The following is a 26938-nucleotide window of genomic DNA, read 5'->3' as shown; positions in this document are numbered from 1 at the left end:
TGTAGCAGGTAGAATTGAACAATCTAATCTGGCCTACTAAGGGGGTTAGTTAGGTATTAAATAAGAGACAAGATTCAATGAACTTATGAGGCATGCCTTAATGTTGGGTCTGAAGTGAATGGCTGGTACATGCATCAAGCTTTGTATGTCTTTGAAGTGCAGCAATGTCTTTCAGAGCACTTTTACGTATTTTGAGATGATGAACTCTTTGAAGTATTGTGTGTTGGTGGACAGTGTGAAATACTGCTGATAAGTCCAGAAGCAATTGGGCGGTCACTCACTTGCTGTCCACTCTTAATTTTAGGTAATCTCCTAGGGGTATGAGGGCTAAGTCAATGCCTTCACTGGTTTCAATCCACATTTTTGGACTGGCATCAAGTCAGTGTCTTCTGTGGACTTAAAAAGCTGAGTAAAAGCTGCTTTTTCAAAAAGTTTTACCTAGGAGCAAGCTGTTATTGCTGCTGGGAGGATGGGATGAGGTTCTTCTTCTTGAGGAGTGGCCTAATGTGGGAAGTTTTCAACTCAGACAGAAAATAACCTAGTTCCAGGGACTTGGTGAGTATGCTTCTGGCTACTGCCCCTGCACAGGCTGTGAAAAAGGTGATTTATTAATATTTTCTGATGAAGTGGTTTCCACCACATTGATGACCTCAACCTTATGAATGCCCGCCTTAAAAAAAGATTAGTCATAGCTGTAATTGATAGTATCCTCTTTTTTCCTGTGTTCACTCCTGTTGCCTGGTATGACAATGAGATTGTCCTCTTCTGTTTCTCCCCTTCTCAAACTATTTTAGGATATTACTTATCCTTTTTTTCCACTCCTGACTACAGCTGCTCTCTCTTGTGCAGTTCCTTTTTAGGTCGAGCTTAAGCGTTCGACCTCTTGTATACTTTTAGTATACTTCTTAGGCTCAAAGCGATTTCATTTGTTGGTTGCAGTGTCCTTTGAAAATTATTTTTCGCTAGTGGTCAATTCTGCCTTTTTCTCTGTTCTTTTTCTGTTTCAGAGCAGTGACCAAATACTGGATTATTCCACTTTGGTTTCTTTATCTTTTGCTGTGACTGACTACTTTTGTTATTTCTTTGTTGCACCCTTTTCACTGTGGGTGTTTTAGGCTGGCAGCTAGAAGCACTGATGTTAAACTTGCAGAGCCTCGCTTCTGGGGTCTCTTTCTCCACACAGGCATTGGTTTTCTCCTTTATTGGTGCCATAAATCTCCTCAGGCTGCTCTGCTATTGTTAACTTCATTGGAGCTTTGTTGAAATGCGAGGCAAGAATGCTTGCAAGACTTTTCATTTTTTTAACGTAAAAAAAAATACAGTTCTAGCCTTATTTTCCAATTTCTATTCAGACGTTTACACAACACGAGGTAGGTCAGTCATCTTCTCTTCTTTCCTCAAGGGCTTGTTTTATTTTGTGTCTTTTCGTAGTTGCATGTTTTTCACCTTCTGCAGTTTGACTCTGACAGTGTGCTAGTTAGTCTCTAGCCTGTTAAGCTTCAGTACGTTTTGGTGTGTCTGGGTGTGCATCTGTTTTCATCACTGGCAGCGGTGAGGCCTTGGTGTGTAGCTGGAAAAGATTGAAGACCAACAAGTAACAGTATTCTTTCTGTGTATCATAGGCCACCCAAATGCAAGTCAAAATGTTTTCTAGTGCCAAAACTACCTGATTTATAACTTCTTGTTCTACATTCTAACTTCATACTTTATTGGAAATAAATAATAACTTCAGTTTTACACAAATTCTCTTCAATGGTTAGACTGAATGCATCTACTGTTAAATACCTTGACCCTCAAATGTTCATCAAATAATATCGGCTGGTAACTGAAGTTTTCACTGACTTAATTAGTGCAGGCCTGAAGAACAGGTTTCTCCTCTCTGTGCCATGCCTTCTCCTCCACACTTAACCAAAGCCTGTCTAACGTGCTTGGAGTCATGTGATTCAGAATTTGACCTATCACCAAACTCGGCAAAACATATCTGTGTGCTCTTTGGATTATAGTATGCTGAAGGTGACAAGTCTGACACTATAAAGCAAAGTTAATAAACAGTATCTACACAAATAATAAAAAAAAATGGTTAAATGTAGGTCTAGCAATATGAAGGTTTTGAAACACTGCCAGTTAGGCCCTTGAATGAAAATTTATCAGGATTTTGTTTGCGGGGTACTTGCAGAAACGGGAATGTGCAAACATTTGTAATAGATCATAAAATAACATACATTCTGCAATAAGATAACTCAGATGTAAGGCATTTTATACAACCTGTGTAGTCTACACGTTATATAGAAGCATATCTTATCCTTCAGGGTGGAGTTACTAATGATGTTTGCTTATTTGATGGGGGAGGTAATGGATCACATTCTGCATTTAGAGTGCAGGAAAGTGCTGCCTCTGCAAGTGGACTTTTTAAAACTCGGGGGCAGTTGTCATTCCATTTTATGCATTTCCAATATCCATGCATTTTGAAGATGAGAAAATAGTGACATGGTTAGAAAGCCAGCTTAAAAACGCATAGGTCCAATTTGTTCCATGACTCCTCATATAACCCGACACATTGTGAAAAACATGAACCCGAAGGCACCTTATAAATCAATTCAAATAACTTTCATAACTTCATACATTTAATTTGAAATGGCAACATTTTCATTTTTTGCTGCACATAGAGGAAGAAGGTGAATGGAAGTGCTTTAGTTAAATGGAGAGCCACTGGAATTACATGGCAGGAAAAGACGAAATTATGAGGCAGCGTTGACCAATTTATGTGGCAAGAAAAGTCCAGTTATGAATTTACAATGCCAATAGCTCTAACTCAAGCAAATGCGAGACCCATTGCATAGCAAATGCCTGTTATACTTTTGTTGTTGCTGTTCGATCCCCCTTGTTTCTTCTGCTGTGGCACTTCTTCCTGCTTTCCTGGTCACAATGATAACAGTATACGGATTATCTCCACAGTGTTTCTTGTTCATGTTATTTTTTACTCTTTTTGTTTATCTGACATACATTTCTATTACTGTTCTTTCAAGAATATATTCTTTTACGCAGCGTATTTCTTCTGTCTGGACTTGAGACCATGTCTATTTCACCTTGTCTTTATTATTCAGTTTGCTATTAACCTGTTTGTGTTTTCATTTGGCCTTTGCTTCACTAGCTTGTCTCTTCAGCAGTTTGTGTTTAATGTACATAAAATGTCCTTTGTCACTTGAGAAGCGGTAGCAGTCCTGCCAAACAAGTTACAGATAAATAAGCATTCACAGTTATAAGCACACCCTTGTCTGTGTCCATGTCCTTACCCCTCTCACGTCGAAATATCTGCTTAGTTGCCCCCATCAAAATTCCATGATTTTCAAGATGGGTTTGGATGTTCCTTGTCTCTGCTGTACTCAAGTGCACATGTGCAGTGCTTATTAGGTTGAGCCTGGGAAGAACTGCTCTTTGACATGTTGTAATCTATTCTGTGGGCTTTAACCATGCCCATCGCTTTCATTCGTTCCTGGGCCTGCCTTTCAAAATTCCCTTGATTTCGTACGTAAATGCTTTACGTGTGTTCTGCCTTTAGGCTGTTTAGTTACTGCCTTGCAGACTGACCCTTTTACATGGATTATTGCATGATCGGCCATATACTTTAGTGTGGGTGCATTACTTTTTAGGGTCGAGCCTGCGTTGCATGCGCTCTCGCATGCGTATCGCAGCGAGACGCTTTAGTATTTAGAAAAGGGCTCGGAGCCCTGTCAACTTCACGTCAGTGTTTTTTATTGGTTCGTGGGCTTGCCTAATAAAATCTGCTTGCTTTCATTAGTCGAAGGCACGCATACGTCATGCCTTTTCCGGTAGCTAGCCCTCCTCGAGCGCAGCGACCAAGTACAGAAAACATGCGAGGCTCGCTGTTTTCCATCGGGCTCGTTGACTTCTTTTTCTGTAATTTACGAGCACGATCTCGCTTTGCAGAAGTCGAACGCTTTACATAGTTAATTTCACTTTTTCGGGTTATGTACATAAATGCACTTTTGACTCGATAGGTGAAAAGTCAGGTTAGGAGTTTACAACGCGATCAGCTCTAACATGAGCAAACGCGAGACCCGTTGCATTGTAAATGCTTGTTTCTTTTGTCTCTCACCTTCGCGCTTTATGGCAGCTTGAAGCTCTTTCCATGAGCCCCAGTGAAGTTGCACATGCTTAATGGACACCGCACTTCAAGCAAAATTTTTAAAATGTAATTAACTCTGCTTCACTGCCGGCTGTCTGCCGATCACTCCCTCTCTCCCACAGCAGTTGCACTTATCTTTTTAAGCACAGTGCATGGCGGACCAAGCTGAACACGCACCTACTCTGAAGATGGCAGAAGACTGTTATCACATGCAGCGTCTCTGCCGCCCTTCAGCTACATATGCATTGCGACCGAAATGTGGCACACAGCCAAGCCCAGAGCGAGGACAGCGCTTCAGGGCAGTGGTTCCCAACCTGTTTTCCGGGGACCCCTGGGGGTCCGCAAAGCCTTCTCAGGGGGTCCGCGAGAGCCTAGAAAATTTTAGTATATGAACAAATATTGACAAATTAGGTCCCCAGCTTCCAGTAATGACTCAGGTGGGGGTCCCTGGATTCCCATGATGAGTCAGTGGGGGTCCCTGAGTTCCATTAATGTTAAAGTGGGGGTCCACAGAAATCAAAAGATTGGGAACCACTGCATTAGGGCATAAGAGCTCTGCCCTGCAGCATTCAGAGTAGGCGGCCTGCAAGGCGAAGGAGCACCATGCAAAGCACAGCTTCCAAACAGCCAGCCCAGCTGACAACATGGCCAAAGGTGCATTTTAATTCTCTCCCCACTCCCCGCTTGTGTGCATGTGTGTACCCATTCGCGACCCCATGCCAAAGCAAGAGATGTGGGAATGAATTGTACTCATGCCTTACTTTAACTGCTGCTTCTCCTGTGTTTCCCAGGAACAACGAGGTAAAGCTGTGGTTGTCCATTAACCCTTTAAACCAGCATTCTTTACAAGGGCTGTCGCTTTACTAGAAAGGCTGGTACAAAGTGCGAGGCAACTTCCCAGGAGGCTACTCCTGTTCTTTCTCCACCTTCCCCCTTCGGAAGCCATAGAGTTGTTTGATCGTGGCTCTCTTCGCTCCCCTCCCCTGCCTATCCAAAAAAAAACAGGTTTGTTTCCTCAGAAAACGCAGCTGCTGCTACAGCAGAACACATCAGGCTGTTTTTTTATTCAATTAATCTTGCCTCTGCACAGGCTGCAGTGAGCACTTTGGGACCCCTTTCTTAATCTTTGTAAATGCACTGAAATGGAAAAGGGTGGGTGTATAGCGAGGGACTGTATCCCCCTTAATGTATTCTGATATCCAGCTGAGGAAATTCACATACCCAAACAGAAAAGAAAGCTTGCTATACCGTTCCATGGAGATACAGAGCAAGGCATAGGATTGTATTATGCCAGCTGGCACACCTGGAGTTGGCACAATTTAAAATAAGCTGATTTGGAGCATAGATGGGACATAGTAGGTGGAGTCGGTCCTTAGCTTTTTCTGCGGAAGAAACAGCAGAGCAGCAAAAAAACATAATGCCAGGTGCGCATTGCTGCTTCTGGTGGCGGACGGGATTCATCCCAGACCTCTGGCAGCGGAAGTAGGGGGTGCATTGCATGTTACATTGTATTGTACTGCTGCTTTTATATAGCGCCTGCTACCCCATGTGGGGGCACTGAGGCGCTTGGCTACATACCTTTATGTATAACCTCTGTGCTTTAGGTGTTTAGTCCCACAGATATGACACCATGCAAATATGCATGTTTTAATTCTAAAACATGTATGTGTTCGAAAGGTACGCCATGACTTGACCAGTAACTAGGAGGAAACGATTACCACTAGAGAGACGTGGAGTGCGTTCGTTGTGTGTTTAGTATGCCACTGCGTGATTAACACAATTCTGTTGCCTTGCATTTTTTGTTCTTTTTCCACCTTCTAATTGTTAAGAATTGATGTTGAACACAAATTAACACTGTGCGGATAGAGAAAGAAGGTAAATGGAAGTGCCTTAGTTGTTAAATGCAGGGCCACTGGAATTATGTGGCAGGAAAGTCCAAATTATGAGGCAAGGTTGACCAGTATATGTGGCAAGAAAAGTCCAGTTATGCATTTACAACACCAATAGCTCTAACTCTCACAAACACGAGACCTATTGCATTGCAAATCCATGTTTTATATATATATTTGTATTGGGATTTTCATGAAAAAACAGATAAAAGCAGTACATTATAATCATGTGGCTGATAAAGGGTCTCGACCCATTAGCTCAATCAGTGCGCCATAATTAAAACAAAGTCATCAAGGGCACTATGGGCCTGATTACAACTTTGGAGGAGGTGTTAATCCGTCCCAAAAGTGACTGTAAAGTGACGGATATACCACCAGCCGTATTACGGGTCCATTATATCCTATGTAACTCGTAATACGGCTGGTGGTATATCCGTCACATTTGGGACGGATTAACACCTCCTCCAAAGTTGTAATCAGGCCCTATGTATGCACTGTGCTTAATACTAATTTCGCCTTGTAGAGGTGATAAGCAGTGACCTGATAACTTTCTATTTATGCCTTTCTGCAACCGCTGACGTCGAACAGCCTTTAAAATGCCTGTTATGAACGGGCCAGATTGCAATATGTGGGCAACAGAGGTAGTGTCCGTGATGCTTGGGACTGGACAAAATTCTAACTCTAGTACAGAATGGCTTCCCTTCCCATGATGGCACTCTGGAGCTGAAATGTCCCGTGGCAGATCGTCCACTGAATTCTATTCACTTCTTGAACTTGTAGCAGATTATGATTGACCTCCTCTTATTGCAGGTATCCTTCCATAATCATCATTTAAAGTGGTCTTCTCAGCCAAAGGGCATTCTGCTCCTATAGCCTGCGATTATACCGCTTGTGATTCAGTCTCCCTGTGTTGTATATCAGGAGTATTCCCAGTGAGGCAGTGCAAGGCATTGCACCATGGTGAATTTTGGATATATTTTTGCATAAATATCCCAATTTACACTAGCAAAAATATGTTTGCTGCTGACCATTAACCATTGCCAACCATTGGTTCACTTGGTGTAATTATGCAAGCACAGTATTTCATAGGGGTGTATGGGGTCCTTCAAAATCACACAAAGACTGCAAAACTGAAAAATAGGGCCGTTTGTACTATTTACACAGTAAATGAAAAACAACACTGCCTCTTGCAAAAAGGATGAATTTCTCTTGATGACTAGGGCACAACTAATCATGCAGAGCTCCCTCTGCCTCAGAGAGGCTCTGAACAACAAGGCACCAAAATCCATGTTCAGGCATGGCACCTGACAAAATTTGGAGGCAACTCTCTAAAGGTAGCAGGTGCAAACCTTTGTAACACAGCTCTCAAACATTGTAGGGGAGAACAAACGATGAACTCCTTTGAAAAAACATTTGAATTTGAGTGTCTAACTCTGCTTTTCCTTTCTTTTTGTTGATTTTCTTTCTGTACATAGAACGTCTGTATCGATTTGTGTCGTTATTGCCTCTGTGATGTGATCCCATGTCTTCAGTGTGTTCTCTTTTCTTATTTGTTTACTAATGTTTAGCTGTTGTTTCAATGATCTGTTTTGATTGTATTCCTTAACTGATGTTTATTTTGTTCTGGTTATTATTCATTTATGCATCAACGTTTGCACATAATACATAATAAACTAACTTTAAAAACTCAGGATGTATCTGTAGCTGCCATCTTTCTCTATATGCTCTATCGTACTCCAGGATGCTACATTTGTAGGTATCAGTCTCATGGGTAGAGCGTGAGCTAGAGGTACGTGAGAGATCTACTAATGATTGTCCCACTTCCTTTGCAGTGTGAACATCTTTCAGGACCTCTAAAGTTGTCAATATGGAGCATACCAATAAAAGTGGCATTTGTGTGTTGCACAGATCTGCTGCATCCCCTTGCCTCTGCTGTGGGTTTATTGGTTCTTCTAGTAACCGTGTTCAGCAGTATCTGGACATGCATGTGGCTCAGGGATTGAATTCATATACACTGGAGGGAGAATGTGTCTCTAGAGGAATTGGATCTTAAGACACGGAGCTTCTCACAGAAATTATAGGTATCTCACCGTTTGAGAACCAAGGATTCACTGGCAACTGCTTATTTGAGTTTGTCCATAGAATAGACAGTAAAGTGGGTTCTGTGGACGCTCCAAACTGTCCAAAACAGTAATAGGATGAATAACAAATGCAATCCTTCCATGCCATTGTGTGCACATCAGGACTTCAGCATTTTTTTTTGTTTAACCCAGGAAGAAACGTGATGATGCCTCCCATCTTCTGGAAACCAAACCTTAGGTCCCGTTTCGCCCCAAGTCCTCATTATTGACTCACTAGTATATTCATTATTGTCGCTGAGGTGCAGTTTATGAGAAGTCACTCTAGCTGAGATATTTTGGACGAATGAGCAAATGATAACAGATGTTGTTCAACTGATATTTTTCAAGGATGTTTGTCTAGAGATCTATTTAGCAATGACACCCTGTTTCTTTAATCTCAAAACTTGCAAAAGCTGACTTGAAGATATTAAATCGGTCTGATGGATATTTTGCTTTTAACATTTTAGAAATCCCACCAAGGGCATTATAATCAACAGGCCGAACGGTACAGATGTGTATGCTGGAGTTCCAAAGGACTACACTAACGAGGTAGGTTTTTGTGGAGTATCATCACTCACCCTATGATGGAAATACCTTTAAGGTCTCACAAGCACTGCTACAACACAACTCCTTACAGTTGTTTTCTCCAAACATAAATGTGTATTTTTGTTGATGTGCTGTCTCTTTGTGGTGGAAATATTAGAACTGGAGTAACTTGCTTTGCACCCCTTATGTTGTTAATGTCAAATGCATTGTTTTTTGTAAAGTTACTTGGAAACGTGGCCCATCCAGGATGTGAGGTTTTTAGGGTCCCGCTCAACAATAAATGCTAAAGCAAAAAATTATATGATTATATTCAAATGGATATTAAATAAAATAAGTTTGAATTGTTGATTGATTGAACTGTTGTCTTTAAGGAGGAACCCCCATTTGTGACCTCACACTATTGTTGGCTTCTTTTTTATGAAGTATCCCTGCTGACCACCAAATATTGTGTTGCTATGGAAGAGCATGGAACCACTTTTGCACTCATTTAACCGTACCACTATCTCACTTTTCACTAGAGTTCACAAGTAGATGAGATTCACATTGATAGGAGTGGTGACCTGATGTCCCCATGCTAGCTTTATTAATCTCCTTTATGTCACTCTTCCTCCACATCCCATCTTTCCTTTAGCCTGTATCATATTTGCACACAACGCAGCAGTACACTATTAGATACATTAAAGTGATGTTAGTCCCCTAAGTTTGTTGTCAGAGTGCACCATTTACACTGCTGTTCTGTTTGAGCAATATAGCTGGCTTCCCAAGTTGAAAAATTGCACACCAGTGCTGGTTACAATGACTGAAAAGGAAAAGAAGGAAATGTGCAGGATTGTGAGTTGTTTAAAACTTTCATGCTGGATGCTTGATGTACATGCTTATGCAGTTGTAAGGGGATGCTCCTAGGAATATCAGATTCAGTGATGATCTTTGCACGCTCGTGTGGGCAGGTGTTGGTTAACCCCTATGAGCATCCAGGATGGAATGTTGGAAATTGACAAACAAATCAGAATGCTCTCCCTAAGGGCTATAGCTGCCTTTACAAGCCTGCAGAAAGAGCATTATTGACAGCTCCCTGCCCAGAAGTCTGTCTTACTGTTTTTTGTCTGGATCTACAATGAGACAAACAGCTTTGCTTCTCTGCTGCAGCAGTTCAGTTCAGGCTTTTTCCCATCATAAGCCAGTCTGTCCGTCAGCTGTGACAGCTCTTCCCCTTTCATCTCTAAAGAAAATGTAGGCCCTATCCCCATCGGAAGTCCATAACACAATAAGGAGTAAATACTTATCAGTGGTTGGTAAGTCTTACACCCCCTTTAATGAAAAAAGGTTAGTAGATCTAACAGAATAACAAAGAGAATAACACTAGTTTATGAAGAAAGAAGTCTAGAGCTGGCTGATGTGGCCGAGGACAGAGGCAGTTTGTCGCATCAGTGACCCAAATTCACAGGTAAGGGGGAGTGTTAAAAGTCTTAATGGCCTAGACTGCTTGCCGGGCAATAATGGCAATTAATTACCCTCCCCTCATTATGTCCCCGCACCAGCAACTCAGGCTCCTAATTGTGGAGAGAGTAATCAACAGCCTTTATTGCCAGCAGTTGCAGGCAGTAACAAATAATAATCTGGATCTTTGATGCACAGAATAACCTGTGTTTGTGTTGATAGGCATCAGAGGTACTTTAGCGTGGGCTAATTACTTGGATACACATTTTATTTGGTGCATGAAAAGCAGACCAGAGAGCAGTTCAAAAATGAAAATACATACACATCTATAAAAGTTTTCCACCCTACAAGAAAGGGGTAGTTTAGAGGGCCACAAAGTACATATTAAACGGGGATGGGAGAAAAGATTGCGTATAGAAACAACCACCCATTCCAAGTGCACGTAGAAGAAGCCTTAGCTGGTGACCAAAGTTTGAGAATGGTTCTGGAAGACCTAGGGCAGTGGTTCCCAACCTTTTGACTTCTGTGGACCCCCACTTTATCATTACTGGAACCCGGAGACCCCCACTGACTCTTTATTGGAATCCGGGGACCCCCCCACTGAGTTATTACTGAAAGCTGGGGACCTACTCTGTTAATATTATTTCATTATTTAAGCAGCCGCGGACCCCCTGAGAAGGCTTCGCGGACCCCAAGGGGTCCCTGGACCACAGGTTGGGAACCACTGACCTAGGGGATCATATATAGTCTGATGGTTCTGTGAAAGTTTAACATTTGCGTCTAACACTCCCAGCTAAAGGATTTACTCTAACAGCAGTGTGCTCTTTCCTTCTTCTGAGAGACAATATCCCACATGCACTAGGCTTTTAGGAGTGAGAATGGGCATGGGAGTGCCTGTCAATCAATATAAACACATTATTCCTTTCTCATTTTAACAACTCTGGTTCCTAACTAGGTCCTCAGGGTTCAAATAGGTATTTCTGCCCAGTTTACTTGTACAATAATTTACTCATTAGTCAATCTTACAAGTCTTACTGGTCTATCTACTAGTAGAACAATCATTGTCAAAAAACCTGTGAAATATATGCAACAGACATTAAAAAAGTACAAGTAATAAAACTTAGAAAGATTGCTGTCTAAAAGTGTGTTTTCAGAAAAAAAAGTTACATTTAAAAATAATAAAAATATAAATAAATAAAATGGAAGCGGAAATGAAACCTCCCAGCCAGAGCAATGATGTGGACTACTTTTTAATAAGGTGTGCACAGGCAAAAGGCCGTCTCACACACAGGGGAGGTAGCCAATGGCTGAGATAGGTTGACTCAGTCCCCCTGATGTATACAAACAAAATGAGAATGACAGTAAAACAAATTAGCGGATGAAGAAGATTTTCCAAAAAAGCCATTTAGTTATTCATATGTAAGTACGTATTTTTAATATGATTTTTTACACCAGAAAGAATGCGGATGGCGAGACACCCCAGAATAAACAAGCATTTTCAATGCAACGGGTCTCGCATTTGTTCGAGTTAGGGCTATTAGCGTTGTAAAGCAAAAAAAACAAAACACAGTGCGATCGTGCTATGTAAAATTCAGCGCGATCGCGCTGCGTAGAAAATAAACATATAAAGTAGTCCGACCCCAAGCTGAAAACATCGAGCATCGTATGTTTATCAGAATGGACGGAGCACTTTGTGCTCGCCCATAGAAATGGTCAGATTGAAGACACAGCTGCTGCATGTATTCTCTTGTGCATGACCCCCTCAGCCGCCCCTTCCCCACACTTTACTTGTCGTTCCTAGACTGAGGCTGTTTCTGAGGAATGACCTTGTAATAATTGTTTCTTACGAAATACTAGAACGTGACCTGTATGTTTTTCTAGGAAGTTACCCCTAAAAATTTCCTGGCGGTTCTTAGAGGTGATGCTGAAGCCGTGAAGGGCAAAGGATCTGGAAAAGTTTTGAAGAGGTAAGACAGCACTTCCGTCTTTGCATGGGTACGCTTTTATGTTTGTGCTTGGCTCACTACCAGAGATCATATTTGTGCAGCCGTGGTGACCTCCATAAGCACAGTGGTGCTATGTGCCAAGGAACGTCAGTAGAATATTGGTACAGAATTCTACTTTTGAAACTCATGCACAGAAACTAAGATGCAGTAATCCTGAGTAAACATTGAAGGTGCTTGACTATGAAACTGTAGGATTATGCTCATAATCTGAGTAAATTTCAAATCTAGGAACTCTCAATGAACTCCTGAGAAGCTGTAACTGCCACAGATTGGCAGGAGTATTTCCTGTATATCAGTTAACACACATTAAAATTAACAGCAGAACATTTAATACTGTAGAAATGCAACGGTAACTTGCATTGGTACTGCGTTTTATATTTCTTTGTTCTCCTACGGAAACATTTTCCCCAGTGGACAAGCTATTTTCAGTACACCCCCAACAAATTTTTGGGTTCCCGCTCCCTGTTGCAACCTTTATTTCTTCCTTTGTATATTAGTGACTGTATTCAGAGTGAATAATTACTTTCACAAGGTTTATGGATGCCAGTGTGCACCATTGGTAGCTCCACCCTAAAATGCATATAAACCTAACACTAAGAGTAGGTTTTCTAACATAAACATTCTACCATACGAGCAGAATTTTCATAAATAAATCTCATATAGAAGGAGAAACTCCCGACGTTCACGAGTCTGTGACTGAGGAATGATATAGTGGCCGCTCGCAAACACATGCAGAAGACTGGCCCAATGAATGCAGAGCGGCACCCCATTCTTCACTGCAATTTTATCTCTGTTACCCTTTTAAGTCGTCTTTTCAGAAGATCTTGATTTTATGCCGCCTAGATTGATATCCCATCCTTACTCCGGACATACATCAATTTGGTTTTTATACTCTCTGTTTACAGCCAAAGCTAGGCGCACACAAAATATTTATTAAGGAAACTTAATTGTGTCATTCTTGTTTACAGAGTTTAGGATATTTCACAAATTTTCTTTATAGTAGTTAAGCTAATTTTGCTTGATTTTCTCCTACTGTTGATTTGGTTTCTGTACAAAGCCTCTTGCAGGAACTGTGAATCTTGCATGGCCACAGCAAGGGACATTATCTGCTCAGATGAGTCTCCTGCTGGAATCTCGCATTCACCACATAAGCCCTCAACTACAGTTTTCACACAAAGTACCATGCAAGCCTGTTTAATGTAACAGGCAGATTTTCATACAATTTTCACAACAGAGATACCTATTACATCCAGCAAACACTCCACAGTTTCACCCATCTCTACACTAATGTCAGATGTTAAAGGACATACATTTCAGTGATGACCAAGTTTAGATTCAAAGAAATGCTATTTCCCTTTAGAAAAACAAACAAAGCTTGACTTGTATGTTTTTTTGGATGTGCAACTTCTGATGTAGATAATCATACCAGAACATTTAGTGTCAGTATTATATTTGCCATTATACTGAAGGCACCCTCACAATGCTGTACTTGTGGACATCCCCAGCACGAATTAAATTGTTGCTTGTATCCCATCAAACATTTTTCCTTGTACAGTGCATGTTTGACCTGGCTGTTACATTGTTTAGACCCTTAGTGTAGCATGTAAAATGTTACAGTTTATGCATTTATTATATTCCGTGTGTGACCTGTGTTAACATCCATGCCTTTGTGAGTCATGCAATTGACATTAAAGAGGCAATTGTGATGGGCATACTCAGTGAAGTATAGTATTTCACTTTAAGACTTGAAGGTCCTTTGGCTCCATTGCAGGATTGAGTCACAAGATTTTGCACACATGGGTGAGCACACAGGCTGTTGAAGGCCCGCCAAGGTTGAACCGCCTAAAGGCCGCAAACCCGTCGGACGCATTACAACATCCCCGCTGGGCCGGCGGGGATGTGGGCCATAACATTGCAGCTGGCTCCTAATGGAGCCGGCGGCAATTTGGCGGTGCGGCGGGTGCAGCCGCACCCGTCGCGCTTTCCACGGTCTGCCAAGCAGACAGTGGAAATCGCGATGGGGCTGTGCCTGGGGGCCCCTACACTGCCCTACACTGCCCATGCCAAGTGGTGCCCCACGAGTCCGCTTACCACCAGCCTTTCCATGGCGGTGTCTACCACAATGGACAGGCTGGCGGTAAGGGGAGTCAAAATCCCCAGGGCAGCGCTGCCCTGGCAGATTCTGACCGCCGGGACATCCATGGCGGTAAACCACCGGTCATAGTATGGCATTTCGTACCGCAGCCTGTTGGCGGTATGAACGCCACTTTAACCCTGGCGGTTGGTGACCGCCAGTGTTGAAATGAGGCCCTTAGTGTTGGGCAAAATCCCTTGCATACCAGAGGCTTTGTAGCTTGCAATGAAAAATTCTGAGAGCCGACTAAGATCGGAGATGCATGGTTACTAAAAACGTTGAACATATTTGTTTTTTTTTTGTGAACACATCTGTTACTTTACTTACTGTAAAACCTACTCCTTCTCTCTTCTTGCAGTGGTCCTAATGATCATGTCTTTGTCTACTTCACTGACCATGGAGCTCCAGGCATCTTGGCCTTTCCCAACGATGATGTGAGTACAGTGATGGGGCACAGCTTTCATAATTGGTAAAATGGGAGACAATATGGAAGCAGGGGTGTGGAGGCAAGAGAGTTTTAGAGAACAATAGAAAAGTTCTCCATTTGGAATGAACATCTGATGAAATTATCCTTAGTCTTCATGATCCCTCTTCCCCAATTTGATATAAAAATTTACCAGAAGTTCACGCCTTGCCCACACCCCCTCACACACAGCTTACTATTTGCTGCCACTGTCTGTATTTCCGGAGTTCTTCTATTAGTATTTGTATTTCTTTATAGTTACTGTGTTTACAGACTTGCAGAAATGAGCAAAAGGTTAGAATGATATGTATTTATTGTTGGCAAAGTCTATTATTTTCATTACTAAACAAGTTTTCTTTGAAAACTATGTAATATCCAGAAGAATACTACAAGGCTTGTTGAGATTCATGTGGAGCACATTAGGCCATTTGTAAAATGTTGATACTGGTTTGTATGAGAGAGGTTGTATGTTTCGTGTATGGCACATACTGTGAGAGAGGCTTTACCCCACGCATTTAAGGGTTCTAAAAAATCCCCACTCCTTATCACTCTACATGTTTTGAGTCTTGTTTCTTTTCAGGGTGAGAAAGAAAGAGGTTGTATGATCCAGGCCCCTGCCTCTGGCCACATAATAAACAGGGCCAGCCGGGATCAAACCCCTGGGAATTGCAGAGGTGGCTCTTTAAGTGGTTACCTCTATACCCATCATTTGCTCATTTTAGCTTGTAATTCAGTTACTTCACTGTTACACCTGAGAGGTAGTGGTTCCCTCAAAGTTTTTCGCTTTTCTTTAGGATGTTTTTGCTGGTTCTTTCAAAGAGCCTACTGGCCATGGGCACTTTCTCACTGGGAGCACAGTGTGAAAGTGCCAATGCCATCCTTCCATCCACATGGAAGTATCACTCGCTGCCTGGGTGTGCAACTTGCACCCTACTGGATTTGCTATATAGGTACAGGAGCTGGCATCACTTGCCAAGGTATGCACATTTACGCATGGATACTTTAATATAGGAACTGATCATGATAGAGCAGGCCGGTATTGGCGCATGTGCACCTTTGTGGTGGCTTTAACAAAAGTGCACCACATGCCCCTGGCCGCAGTGCTGCCCGAAAGTGTTTTAAACCTTGTATGCACATTTTGCTGCTAATGTTAGGAATCGTGGTACACCCTGAATTTACGTATTACACTTATTGTGGGTTATTCTAAGGGGAGCTAGTGCTGACAACATTTGGCACCTTATGTGGCTGCGGGGAGGGAATGTACTGTTTTTCTCATGTGTCCATAAAGTAGTATTGTTTAACACAGCTGAGACTCATATCGTGACTTGCATTGCAAATTGGGGCATAGGCCCATCGTTACATTACACCGGAAGTGTGTTGACAAGGTGTGTGTTGAATACAGACTTTATATACATACAATGTGTGTAAAGTCTCCGTTGTGCCACGCAGTGCGTTTGTGGCGGGGAAGTGCTGTGTTTTGCTTCACGCATTGCCTTTGTGATAACCCTGACTGCTCTGTGTCAAGCTACCAAAGGGTGAGCAAAGGTTATATAGTAAGTGTAATCACCCACCCTCGACAGAAGTGACGGGTTCTGCCTGGCTAGGGTCTTGCCTAAGTCAACCAGAATGTGCCGCCTCCAGTCACTAAGCAGGAGAGTTCACTGAAGTATTGTTGTCTTGAAAAGTAATCAGTGATAATCAGATTACTCTTTGAAGTATAAAAACATTGTGGATTATTTTGCGTTGCTTATCTGCACATTTTTGCCAATGCTCCAGAAAAATACAGACAACTTCCTTCCAGTACACATTGGTATTCATTAAAAGCTGTGCAGGAAGCCTGATGCTGTAATATCACACCTGGGTTTACTATTACCATAGGGTACGTTATTACTGGGTGAGGTATTACTGTATGTACCATATCAGGTTTTTACCTTTGTAATGGAAATATGTTTGTTGACTAATTTCCACAGGTATCACCTCTTTCAGGATTTTGCTTGATCATCTGCCTGCTTTTCATAGGCACATTATGTCAGTGGAAAAACCCTCATGTTCAGTTTGCACAGCAGAGTTTCCAAAATTGAGAACTCATACTACCTGCAGAATCAGTATGTACTCTAAATGTGAAATGAGAGCCTTTGACTGCAGACTACAGAAATGTAAAATTAATCTGCAATGGTTATTAGTCCTTTAAAAAATAACCGGTTATTCCAGTGTCCAACATCCTCTAAATCGGGCCCTAAATCTCTGTCACAGGGACCTGCAACTGCCCTAAATGGCAACTTGAAGAAACTAAAAAGTAATAAATGGACTGCTTGAAATTAATCTAAGTCAAGTGGAGATTGCTGCATCAATTTTGCCCACAATACGAATTTATAGAGAACAACCATATGCAAATCAGTCTTGGCCCCGGCTAAAAAGGAACAGCCAGCCCCAACTGCTAGGCCAGGCCCATGCCATGTGGGAACACAAGCAATCCCAGGTATGTTTTGGCCTAGTTCAGGTGTTGGCCTCTTCAGTGGAGCAGTATCATGTGGAGCAGTGAGCAGAAGACCCATTTCTGGACATACCTGTCCCACTTACGGTAGCTACTGCAATAATAAACAAAATGAAGGAACATTTGAAATAATTCTATCCATTGGCTATCGTTCGTGCTGCATATGCAAATCAGTTCTAGTCCTGCTCTAACATGACTAGTCCAGCCAGAGCTGCCAGGTCAGGTCCCCTCCACAAGGGAGCACAAAGGCAACCCCAGATTGATGATTTGCATATGACTTGTCTCTCTTTAGAGTAGCGTAGTGAGTAAAAATAATGGGCTGGAACGTCGGTTAAGCGATTGCCAGTGGCTAAGGTTGCCAAACATTCCTTCCATCAATTTGTTGTTTATTGTTGAAAGGCAACTGAAGCACATGACATTTAAACATCCAGGGTTTGGCTGCACTCAAAGATTATCTGCAATTTTTTTCCAGCTTTGAGAAACAAGCCTGACGGACACTGGGCAGTAGTGAAGTTTAGTAAAGTTTAATTTGCATGTGTTGTTGATGTTTCTTTGTCTGTGGTGTAGTCTGCAGTGAATGACATTATCTGTCAGTCTTTTGAGCTCATTTGTTTTATTTGCGTTTGTTTTTTAGCTCCAGGAGGAAGATCTGAACAACACCATTTATTCCATGTACAAACAGAAAAAATACAAAAAGGTAAAAAAAATGTTTTTGCCAGCAATGCTTACTGTTTAAGGTTTACATAGTAGGGTGAGCCCACCAAGGTTTTTGAAGGAAAATATGTTAAAAAAAAGACGCTGAAGGGCTTAGCCTGCTCTGGAGCAATGCAGCTGCTCTAGAGGAGAGCTCCCATTCGACCTCACATGCTAGAGCTAAAAAAATGAGGCAATGATTTGAGATTGGTCCCTGAAGCAGAAAGATGCATGAGACCATGGGGAGAGACATTCTGGACCCGTCGAGGAGGCAGAAAAATCTGGTCTGAGATATTGTTCCTGGCCTTTGGTGCAGCCATTTTGGGTGCTGTAGGGCTTAGAGCACCTTGGTAAACAGTGGCCTTGTGTGAGCGGTGAGGCTGCCCTGTCAAAGTGTGATTGAAAATGCGAACCCCCGGAGGTGGGACCATGCGGCAGCTCAAAGTGTAATTACCTACGGGAATGTCCGGATTCGGGCCCACAGTGGCTAAAGCAACTCGCCACATTTTAATGTTTGAGATCCAAGGCTTGGGTGTGTGCACAGACATACGAGGCAGTGAACCCTCACTGAAAACATTACCTATTAAGAAATGCGCAGTCCCCAAGTAAATATATGTAGCATGGCCGGCGGGACCCCAGAAGTGATCCATGTTTACCACGGACCCCTCTTTTGAACACAATTTACCACTGGCCTAATGTGAATGGATGCAAAATATGTCTTCTGTACACAGTGCCTAGAGATGGTGAAGAGACTAACAGTAATACAGAGCCCCTTGAGAGTCTGAATAAACCTATGCTCACAAGGTTGAGGTCTTGGGAGCTAATATTGTGGAGACTGTATGCTGCTTTCTGTAATGTTCTCCACTGCAGACTCTTGCTAGTTGCAAAATAGTGTGTGGTGGAAGTCTCCCAAAAAAAGCAAAGCTTAAGACCTCCTCCAATCCTAGGGCCCTTCAACATAGAAGGAGCTGAGAGTAACTACACCACAGAATGCAAAAGAGTGATGAAATGACAGCTGAACCTGAAGTTGATGAGCATCTACGTCCCGACTGCCACCAAATGTCTCCTGGGTGCTGTGGATAGCTGAGAACTGAACAGAAGGTGACACAGTGTAGTCTAAGATCCTGCTGGTATACCAAAGGCAGAGAGCAACACACTGGATTTCCAGCGAGACCTTGACATGGAAAGTCAAAAAAGGTGTGAAATAGCACCCCTCCCCAAAGAGTATGTGCTTTTGAGCTTGGCAGATATGCAAGATAAGCTAACTTTAACACTGACCTGGCAACTACAGGCACTGGAAACGAAAATGTAGGCCACAGTGATGGTGTTTTCTAGAGCTTTACAAGCTATAGAGGGCAGAAAGCAGTAATAAAGTGGCCATTGATACATTGTGGTCTAACATGGAGGATGCACAAAAAAACCTCATGGACTTTCAGAAGAGCTGGAAGATTTGAAACAAAAATGTGAAGTTCTCGAAGATCACTGTTGCCAAGACAATACTGGAACATCCAACACTAGAGAGGCAAGGGAGTTATTGATCATGTTCGTTTTTTGTGAACGTCTTTTCAGACACACTTGGAGGAGATGGTCCTCAGACTTTTGGTATGGTGAGAATGCATAGAGTGGGACCACCAACAGCAGAACCAGGAGAATGCCCCTTAGACATAATAGTAAAATCCAATTCTTCAGTTACAATAGAGCAAATACTCAGTGCGGCCCAATGTCAAGTAACCAATGATTTTTGAAGACTGCAAGGTCTAACCTCTTTCAGAACATCTCATAAGCCACCCTTGCAAGCTGGAGGGCCCTATCTGATGCCTCAACAGAACTTTGCTAATGGCGGATGTTCCCATTCACTCTGGTCTGCACATAGTAATGCAAGACTCGCAACATAAGTCTGGAAAAGGAGGCAGAGATCACCTGGGACTTTCCCACATAAACAGTATAAATCTGACTTCTGAGCCTGAATCACTTCTTCTCAGGTCAGTAGAGTAGCGTCTTCCCCAGTCTGGGTACTTGCCAATGACCAAGCCACACATGGAGCTGTGTATTACACGTATTTATTCGTCTGCATGCAACCATGAACTCAACATTCTAAACCTGCATTCACTTCATTACACCATATCACTTATGTCACAGTTCCACGAAGTCCATCAGGCGCCATAAAGGTTCTGTCATTGCTAACTCACATGACACTAAATGTGGCAGCGGGGAGAAGAGGAGCTGCTACAACAAAGGCAACGCAGTGATAAAACACCTACTAAATAAATGTAGAACATACAAAAGACGCACCTAATGCTAGTATTTTCAGGTTTGCAGTGGAACAAACTCTGATTCAGTAGTTAGAAAACGCCTAAACTGTTAAATGGCTGAGTGTGGTCTCCGGCACATGCAATGGAGAAAACATGTTCACTGTCAGGTTGGCGTTTATATTATGCAGCAGAGTTTAGTTGTGAGGGTTGGGACAGGGAGAGGGTTTTACAAAGGAGGACACCTAATGCGAACATCCTACTCCTAGCTACACGTAGGGATGAAGCAACCCAGCAGTCGCTTAACGCTACTTAGCAGAACATTGATGCCCAAATCTATTGGTTAGATTATTATCATGGAATGTAAGGGGCTTAAACTCCCTGATCAAACTCCATAAAATCTGGAGGGCACTCAATGAGGAACAACCTGATATATTGTGTATCCAGGAGATGCTCCTTCTTAGGAGCACTACACCTCTGCTACACATAGGATTTATCCTACTGAATTTTATACGAAGGCTAAGGGGAGAAAGGTATGTGGGGTTATGCTAGCTTTTCAAATACTAAAGGGGAAATATACTTTAATAGGCAAACTAAATGCCAGAGAGGCCACTATAAAAGGATCTTATGCCCTGAATGTACAATAAACAGCTCTCCTAACCCAGGTGTTATATATCATTGAAGGGAAGGCATGCAGCAAACCTATCTGGTTTGGATAATTTAACTTGGTCCACAACCCTAAAATGAGTAGATCCCTCTTAGACAGGTATGTTAGTAGTGCGTTGTCCCTTACACTCCCATCGCGCTTTGCTGTATTGGGTCTTCTTGATGTTGGCGAGATTCCTAGAATGAGGATAAAGAGTACTCTGTTTTTGCCCCATGTCCACAAGTCATACTCCTGGATGGAGCTCGTCTGGAGTACGAAGTGAATAATCAGTAGAAACTGGGCTTAATACTATCTCAGATAATGCATAGATCATATGTGGCTTTTTGTGGGAGGAAGCTTGCAGATATAAAAGTTCTTGGTGTTTGGAGCCGATGATGCTGAAAGACCGATTTTGCGAAACAGAACTAAGAGACCAGGTAAGGCTTTTTTGGGAACAACCAGTCAGAACCTACCTCCCCAATGCCAACTGAGATGCCAATAAGGCAGTTCTACGTTGCACGTTGATGCAATACATGCATATCCACGCCACACTGGTCGCTCACAAAAACATGGCTGGAGGAGGAATTGAGGGCGAAAGAATCTCATTATAAAGAGAAAACCCTGTTGAACTGCTCAGTGAAATGACAACATTGAGAGGCCAGATTGGTCTCCTGGTGTCGAAGTGCTCTGAAACAGTGTTCCTGTGGCTTAAGCGAAGTTTTGTAAAAAGAAAATGTAACAAGACAGATAAACTGTTGGCAGCTCGAGTGCGTCAACCTAAATTCAAGGCAGAATGGCGAGTATACAACTAAATAATGAATCTTTATAGGTCTCAGAAAAATCCAAAAGAGAAGCATTTCACAGTTGTTATACCTAACAGTAAAGCAGCCAACTTCCAGTTTCCCATGGGATCTTGGAGTTTGTAGAGCGCAGTCAGTTACTGATTCTGTCACATGAGACGAGTAAGAGCTGGATCTCAGTAGAAGAGATAGAAACCATGATACAAACCTTCCACTGTTGTGGTTTACTGCAGACTAAGAAGAAATACACAAATACTGAAAGGAATTTCTGGCATGCAACCCTCTCAGTCTGAGAAACACATTTATCAAGGCACTCTGCAAGGTTTAAATAGAAAGGGGAATTGTGTACAACCCGAGTGCACATTTGAAGAAAATCACCGCAGTGAAATAAAAGTGTACTGCTTTATGGAAACTGAGAGGAGACACGAATGAAAGTAAGTCCAACAATGCAAAGCTCTTAGTCTGTGTGATAAATTTATTCAAACACTGTTTAAGGTTCGAAAGGAGGACTTAGGTCAATGCAGCAACACACAAATACACCTCCAAAAATAATCACGGTAATAGCATAAAAATGAGCATAAAACCAAACAATAAAAATACACTAATTTAAGCATGGATTATATATCTTCATATACAGTGATTATATATTCATGCATAATACAGAGCTAGAAATAATAAAAAGAGGAATTCATCACCATGGGCCGTGCTTGCTTCATCTCTTTCTTGCCAGCAACAGGTAGTGAGCCCAGTCGACCATGAAGAGAGAACTACCCTCGAGGGAGAATGGTGAGCACAAGCGTTCATGTCTCAATCAGAGTTTAGTCTGTTCACTCCAGCCTGGTCTTGGCCTATTATAGACTTTAAACAAGCAGAAGATTAGAATTCTAGAACCCCCCCCCATCTGGTGAGTTGTTTTTCTAATGCTGGCTATCTCAGGTCAGTTTTGAAAAATACACATTGAGATTGGCCAGATGCCAAGCTGCGTTCAAAACCAAGCTGTTCCTCGTTGTACCATAAACATTACCCTGGTACATCCTTATCTTCCTTTAGCTTCCCCGTATTATGTCATAGCCCTTGGTGAGAAGAGAACATGTAGATTAAAAACATGAGCGAAAAACACATTGCATAGCTTGTGCGCGGACAAATACCCACGGCTTCTGCACCTCTAGCATCTGTGCTTCTAACATGGCAGTGGGTAAAGCTAAGTTAAGCACAAAATGGAGTCAATAATCAAAATTAATCTTGTGGTCACAATGTGACGGTGGGCAGCTAGGCCAAGTACAAAGTGGAGTCTGTGGCCAAGATGGAGCAGTGGTTAAATACAGATATCATTACATCCACCCAACAAGGCGCCAGGCCCTGATGGCCCTATTATATATAATTATTTGCAGATGACATCCCAATAATACTGACAGACCCTGTAAGGTCCATACCCATGTATGCAATGCTTTTGAGAGGTGTCTTGCTTCTGTGGGTTGGAGGTGGGGTCATCCTTAGATCAACACTAGATGTATGGGATACAGTAACTAGAACACTGGACCTCAGGTTGTTCCCTTCTTTGTCTGTACTGCACAGCTTTAGTTTGACCATAGGTGAGAAGCAATTTGTTATATGGAGGAAGGGCAAATGTATTATGTCGTACAACTTGTTCCAAAAATGAAGGATCATATGGTTCCACAAATGTAAACTGCAATTTGGAGGGGGGAAAGATGAAGGACATAGATACTTTCAATTGCAACATTGGGCGATTAACCCTCATAATAAGGAGGCAGGAACCAGAGACCTCACAGACTTTAAATAAATATTTACTCAATATAGATCTACTAAAGGCCTGATTTCAGCTATTTATAATAAACTAGTCGCATTCCCATGTGACCATAAATGGCCATTTATGAGACAGTGGAACATATCAGTAGGGGAGGCGATTTCTCGAGTGGAATGGTAATCCTTATAGTCCGACATACCTAAGACAGCACACAAGTAAGGTAAAAATTGATGTTCATTTGGTATAAAATAAAGAGCAGATTCAAGAGCATGTTACTGACGTGTGTTTACAGACGCTGCACAGGGGTTGGCATGGAGGGGACAGTGGTGCAGACCTGGTGGTCATGCCTAAAATTAAATATTTGCTGGAAAACAAATCTCATCCACATCAGGGAACTCGTAGGTTTCCCTATTCCTGAAAACCCACTTATGACAATATTAGGCATGTGACCTTCACAATAGGAGGGCCTTACGTGGCACACCTGGAAAACGGGCTGCAAAATAAAAACTCACCGTCAATAGAAAAAAGCTATGTTCATCTGACGACATGCAGTGGTCCAGAAGACAATGGAAATAATAATCCACGATATGTGGGACATGCTGCAACATTTAGAGGCCTCTGATGAACCATTTGCAAAGTACTGTACCAGCCCTGTCCTGTCCTGTCCAAAGATGCTGCGGGCTTTGAGAATGAACCAGTATTCAGAGTGATGACTGACTAAAGAGCATTGGGTGTGATCTACTGTTGGAGTTGCAGTCAGGTGAATCTACTGCTTCTTGTGAAGTTGCTGTGCTCATTGGGATGGGATGGGAATGACGAGGAGTGTGTTCTGGGTTCACTGGTTAATGCCTCTTTATGTGATCTTAAGTACGGCGAGCTTAAAATAGGGTGTTTGTTATATTTATTTTCGAAAATACTCAATAAGAAAGAGCTTTAAAAAAATACATGGGCGCTTCTTTTGAAAATAAATTTTTTCATTTTGCACAAGCACTGCTGCATGTGGTTTAAGCCAAATCAAGCCTCTTAGTTATGTCAGCACTCAAAGTAGATTTAAGCACATGCTCTATTGGTGACTAGAGGCTTGCTTGTTGGCTCCCTCAGCATAGTGAGAACTGTTATACAGTGCTCAGTGTGGTAAAACACAGAGAGCCTGGCCCAGCTTTAGAAGGAAGATTTTTTAATACTTTTGGAAATATTAAGAAACTGTTCATGGAGAGATGCACCTACCTTTATGGAAATTGGGATGTTTACCAAAAAGCTGGTGCTTCTAGGGTCGGTTGTGCCCAAGTGAACTAGGCCATTTTTTATGCTTGTGTCTCCATTTTTCCTGAGATCCTTTCTCCCTCTCCAAATATGGATAACACTCACAATTAGGATGTGAAAATTGATTTCACTAAAGACCATGAAGCCCTTTGGGCAAGAATTGCCATGTTTTAAGGCTTCCTATGCCACGTTCAAGGTTATCCTCTTACATAGAAGGGAAGGTCTTCAGCCACAAGTGTCTTCAACTGGCAGTACAATCAAAGTAGCCCAAACCTATTGGAAAGCATTTACTGTATGTTGTTCAAAATCATTATTCGGGTCCTTTTGTACTTACACCAGAAATTACATTTCTTCAAGGAAAAAAGACTGCTACCTATAACGACTTGCCTGTATAATTCTGTGCATGGAAACATTTTTGCTGAGGGCAATCTGGATTTCTATTTTGTGTGATGTGTCTGGAAAGAGTTCCATATTTGCAACCTGTAAGCTGTGAAGGAATAGCATCCTTCAGTTGGAGGGTCTTTTAGTAGATACTTGTTATCAGTGGAAATTTGTCACCTTATTACAAGAGGCTAATGCCTTTGAATGCTCTAAGGACAGTGTTCAGAGGGGTCCGTATGACAGCTTTGTACCACATAAGGTTGAGCACACTGTGTGGGTCCATGAAAGAGACTTCCTACCTTATTGGGTTACTGTACCTCATAAATTGAAAGTTAGCTCCTCTAAGCCTAGGCATGCTTCACATGTTTGCCTCTTTTGAAGTTTAGAGTGTGGTCTACTGATAGGCCTAGTTAACTGGAGTTAGATTGCAGTCTCTTAGGGACGTGGCTAGACAGCCATATATTGTGGCTGCCTTCCTTTAATGCTCTGGCCACCATACTCAAGATCCTGTGTAATTCTGCTGAGGGGTGGCTGCAATGTGGCCCACAAACAATTATATGGGACTGACTTGTCCCTGTACCCACTGCTGGTTGCAGTGAGAAGCACTGCTGCCCAAGATCTCTCCAATGAAGGCACCTTGCAGTGCCTGCAGCATACCAACCCGACCATGGTGAGCCTGGTCCTCCAATTGCCAAGTGGGACACTCCCGTCGTGGAGAACTGTGACCTCACTGAGCTGTGGGGAGAAGCGGGAGGCAAGCGACGCACATGACTGTTGGGGGAGAGACGCTGAGGGCTGGCTGCAGGAGCTGCCAGGCAGACTACTGAAGTCTGACAGCTTCCAGGTTTAGAGACTGCCCGTCCATCGTATGCCACCACAAGTGGCTAGGACTGTCCCTGCTGAGTGAGGGGACAGTTGATTGAGGCCACTTTTGACTAGGGAGCTGGTGACAGCTGGTGATGCTTGTGACCAAATGACGTGAATAAGAGACACTTATGGAGACTAAGCTAGATGACTGCTGTACGGACATGCCATGGATCATAGCCCACCATCTGCTGAGTCAGTCAGTGCGACATGAAAATCGGGTTGAGGAGAGAACTGACACTGATTGCCTATAATTTGAGCACTGCAGCTGCTGGTGGCTGCAACCAGCTTCCACTACCCTGCAGTGAGCTGCTCCTGAGGTAGATCACATGGGGTTGCTGGCCCTTGTGGTCCTTGTGGCCTTGCCTGGCCTGATTTATGGTGCATACATAACACAAACCCAGAGGACCACTGACTGTTATAACACGGCCCCTCCAGGGACTTGATCTTGCGTGGTAAGGAGGACGAGGGCCATTTCCATCAAAACAATCTATGCTTCCTGGTATTCCCTGAATGCGTGAAAAGCACTGACCCTCAATGTTTGTGAAAACGTGGCTGAGCACCATTATATCCAAACCAAACTTCTCCCACTCCTTTGTCATCGAATTTTTGCACCAGACCCTGACTCCTCACATATCCTCTTCCGGGTCCCTGTCTGACATCTTATTGGCAAATTACTTAACTTACAAGACTGCAACCTGATTCTACAGGAACTTCGCACTAAGAGGAAAGTTAAATAACTTCTAAGTCATAAAGAAATTTCTTGACTATACATATGATGTACAGAAGCATGGAAAACATTTGACTTTGTAAAGCAGAAAACAATAGGAGTACAATACATACTCCTTTTTACTGAAAAATGTAAGGTGCTCCACAACTCCAAATCTTTCTTTCAGTTGCCCAAGCAGGCCTGCAGGTGGATAGAAGAGAGTCCGCTCCAGAGTGATCTCCATTGAGGCGAGGATACACGATGAGATAGACTCTTAAATCAGCGTCCTGGAAGTTTCCACCAAATGAGCTGCACATGGGGTCAAATCTTGA

The 26938-nt window shown here is 42.5% G+C and overlaps 1 protein-coding gene across 2 annotated transcripts in view; it reads left to right on the top strand.

The window, feature by feature from the left end:
- LGMN (legumain) overlaps window positions 1-26938 on the top strand; it is a 95070-nt gene that overhangs the window by 41924 nt on the left and 26208 nt on the right. For both annotated transcript variants that reach the window (XM_069208210.1, XM_069208211.1), the window contains exons 4-7: window positions 8624-8705; window positions 12021-12106; window positions 14638-14713; window positions 17871-17933. In XM_069208210.1, coding sequence (XP_069064311.1) covers window positions 8624-8705; window positions 12021-12106; window positions 14638-14713; window positions 17871-17933 — 307 coding nt within the window. The remainder of the gene's footprint in view (window positions 1-8623; window positions 8706-12020; window positions 12107-14637; window positions 14714-17870; window positions 17934-26938) is intronic.

This window comes from Pleurodeles waltl, chromosome 9 (genome assembly GCF_031143425.1).
Source record: "Pleurodeles waltl isolate 20211129_DDA chromosome 9, aPleWal1.hap1.20221129, whole genome shotgun sequence".
Classification (NCBI taxonomy): Eukaryota; Metazoa; Chordata; class Amphibia; order Caudata; family Salamandridae; genus Pleurodeles; species Pleurodeles waltl.
Note: the sequence above shows the minus strand (reverse complement) of the source record. Positions and strands in the feature narration are given on the sequence as shown.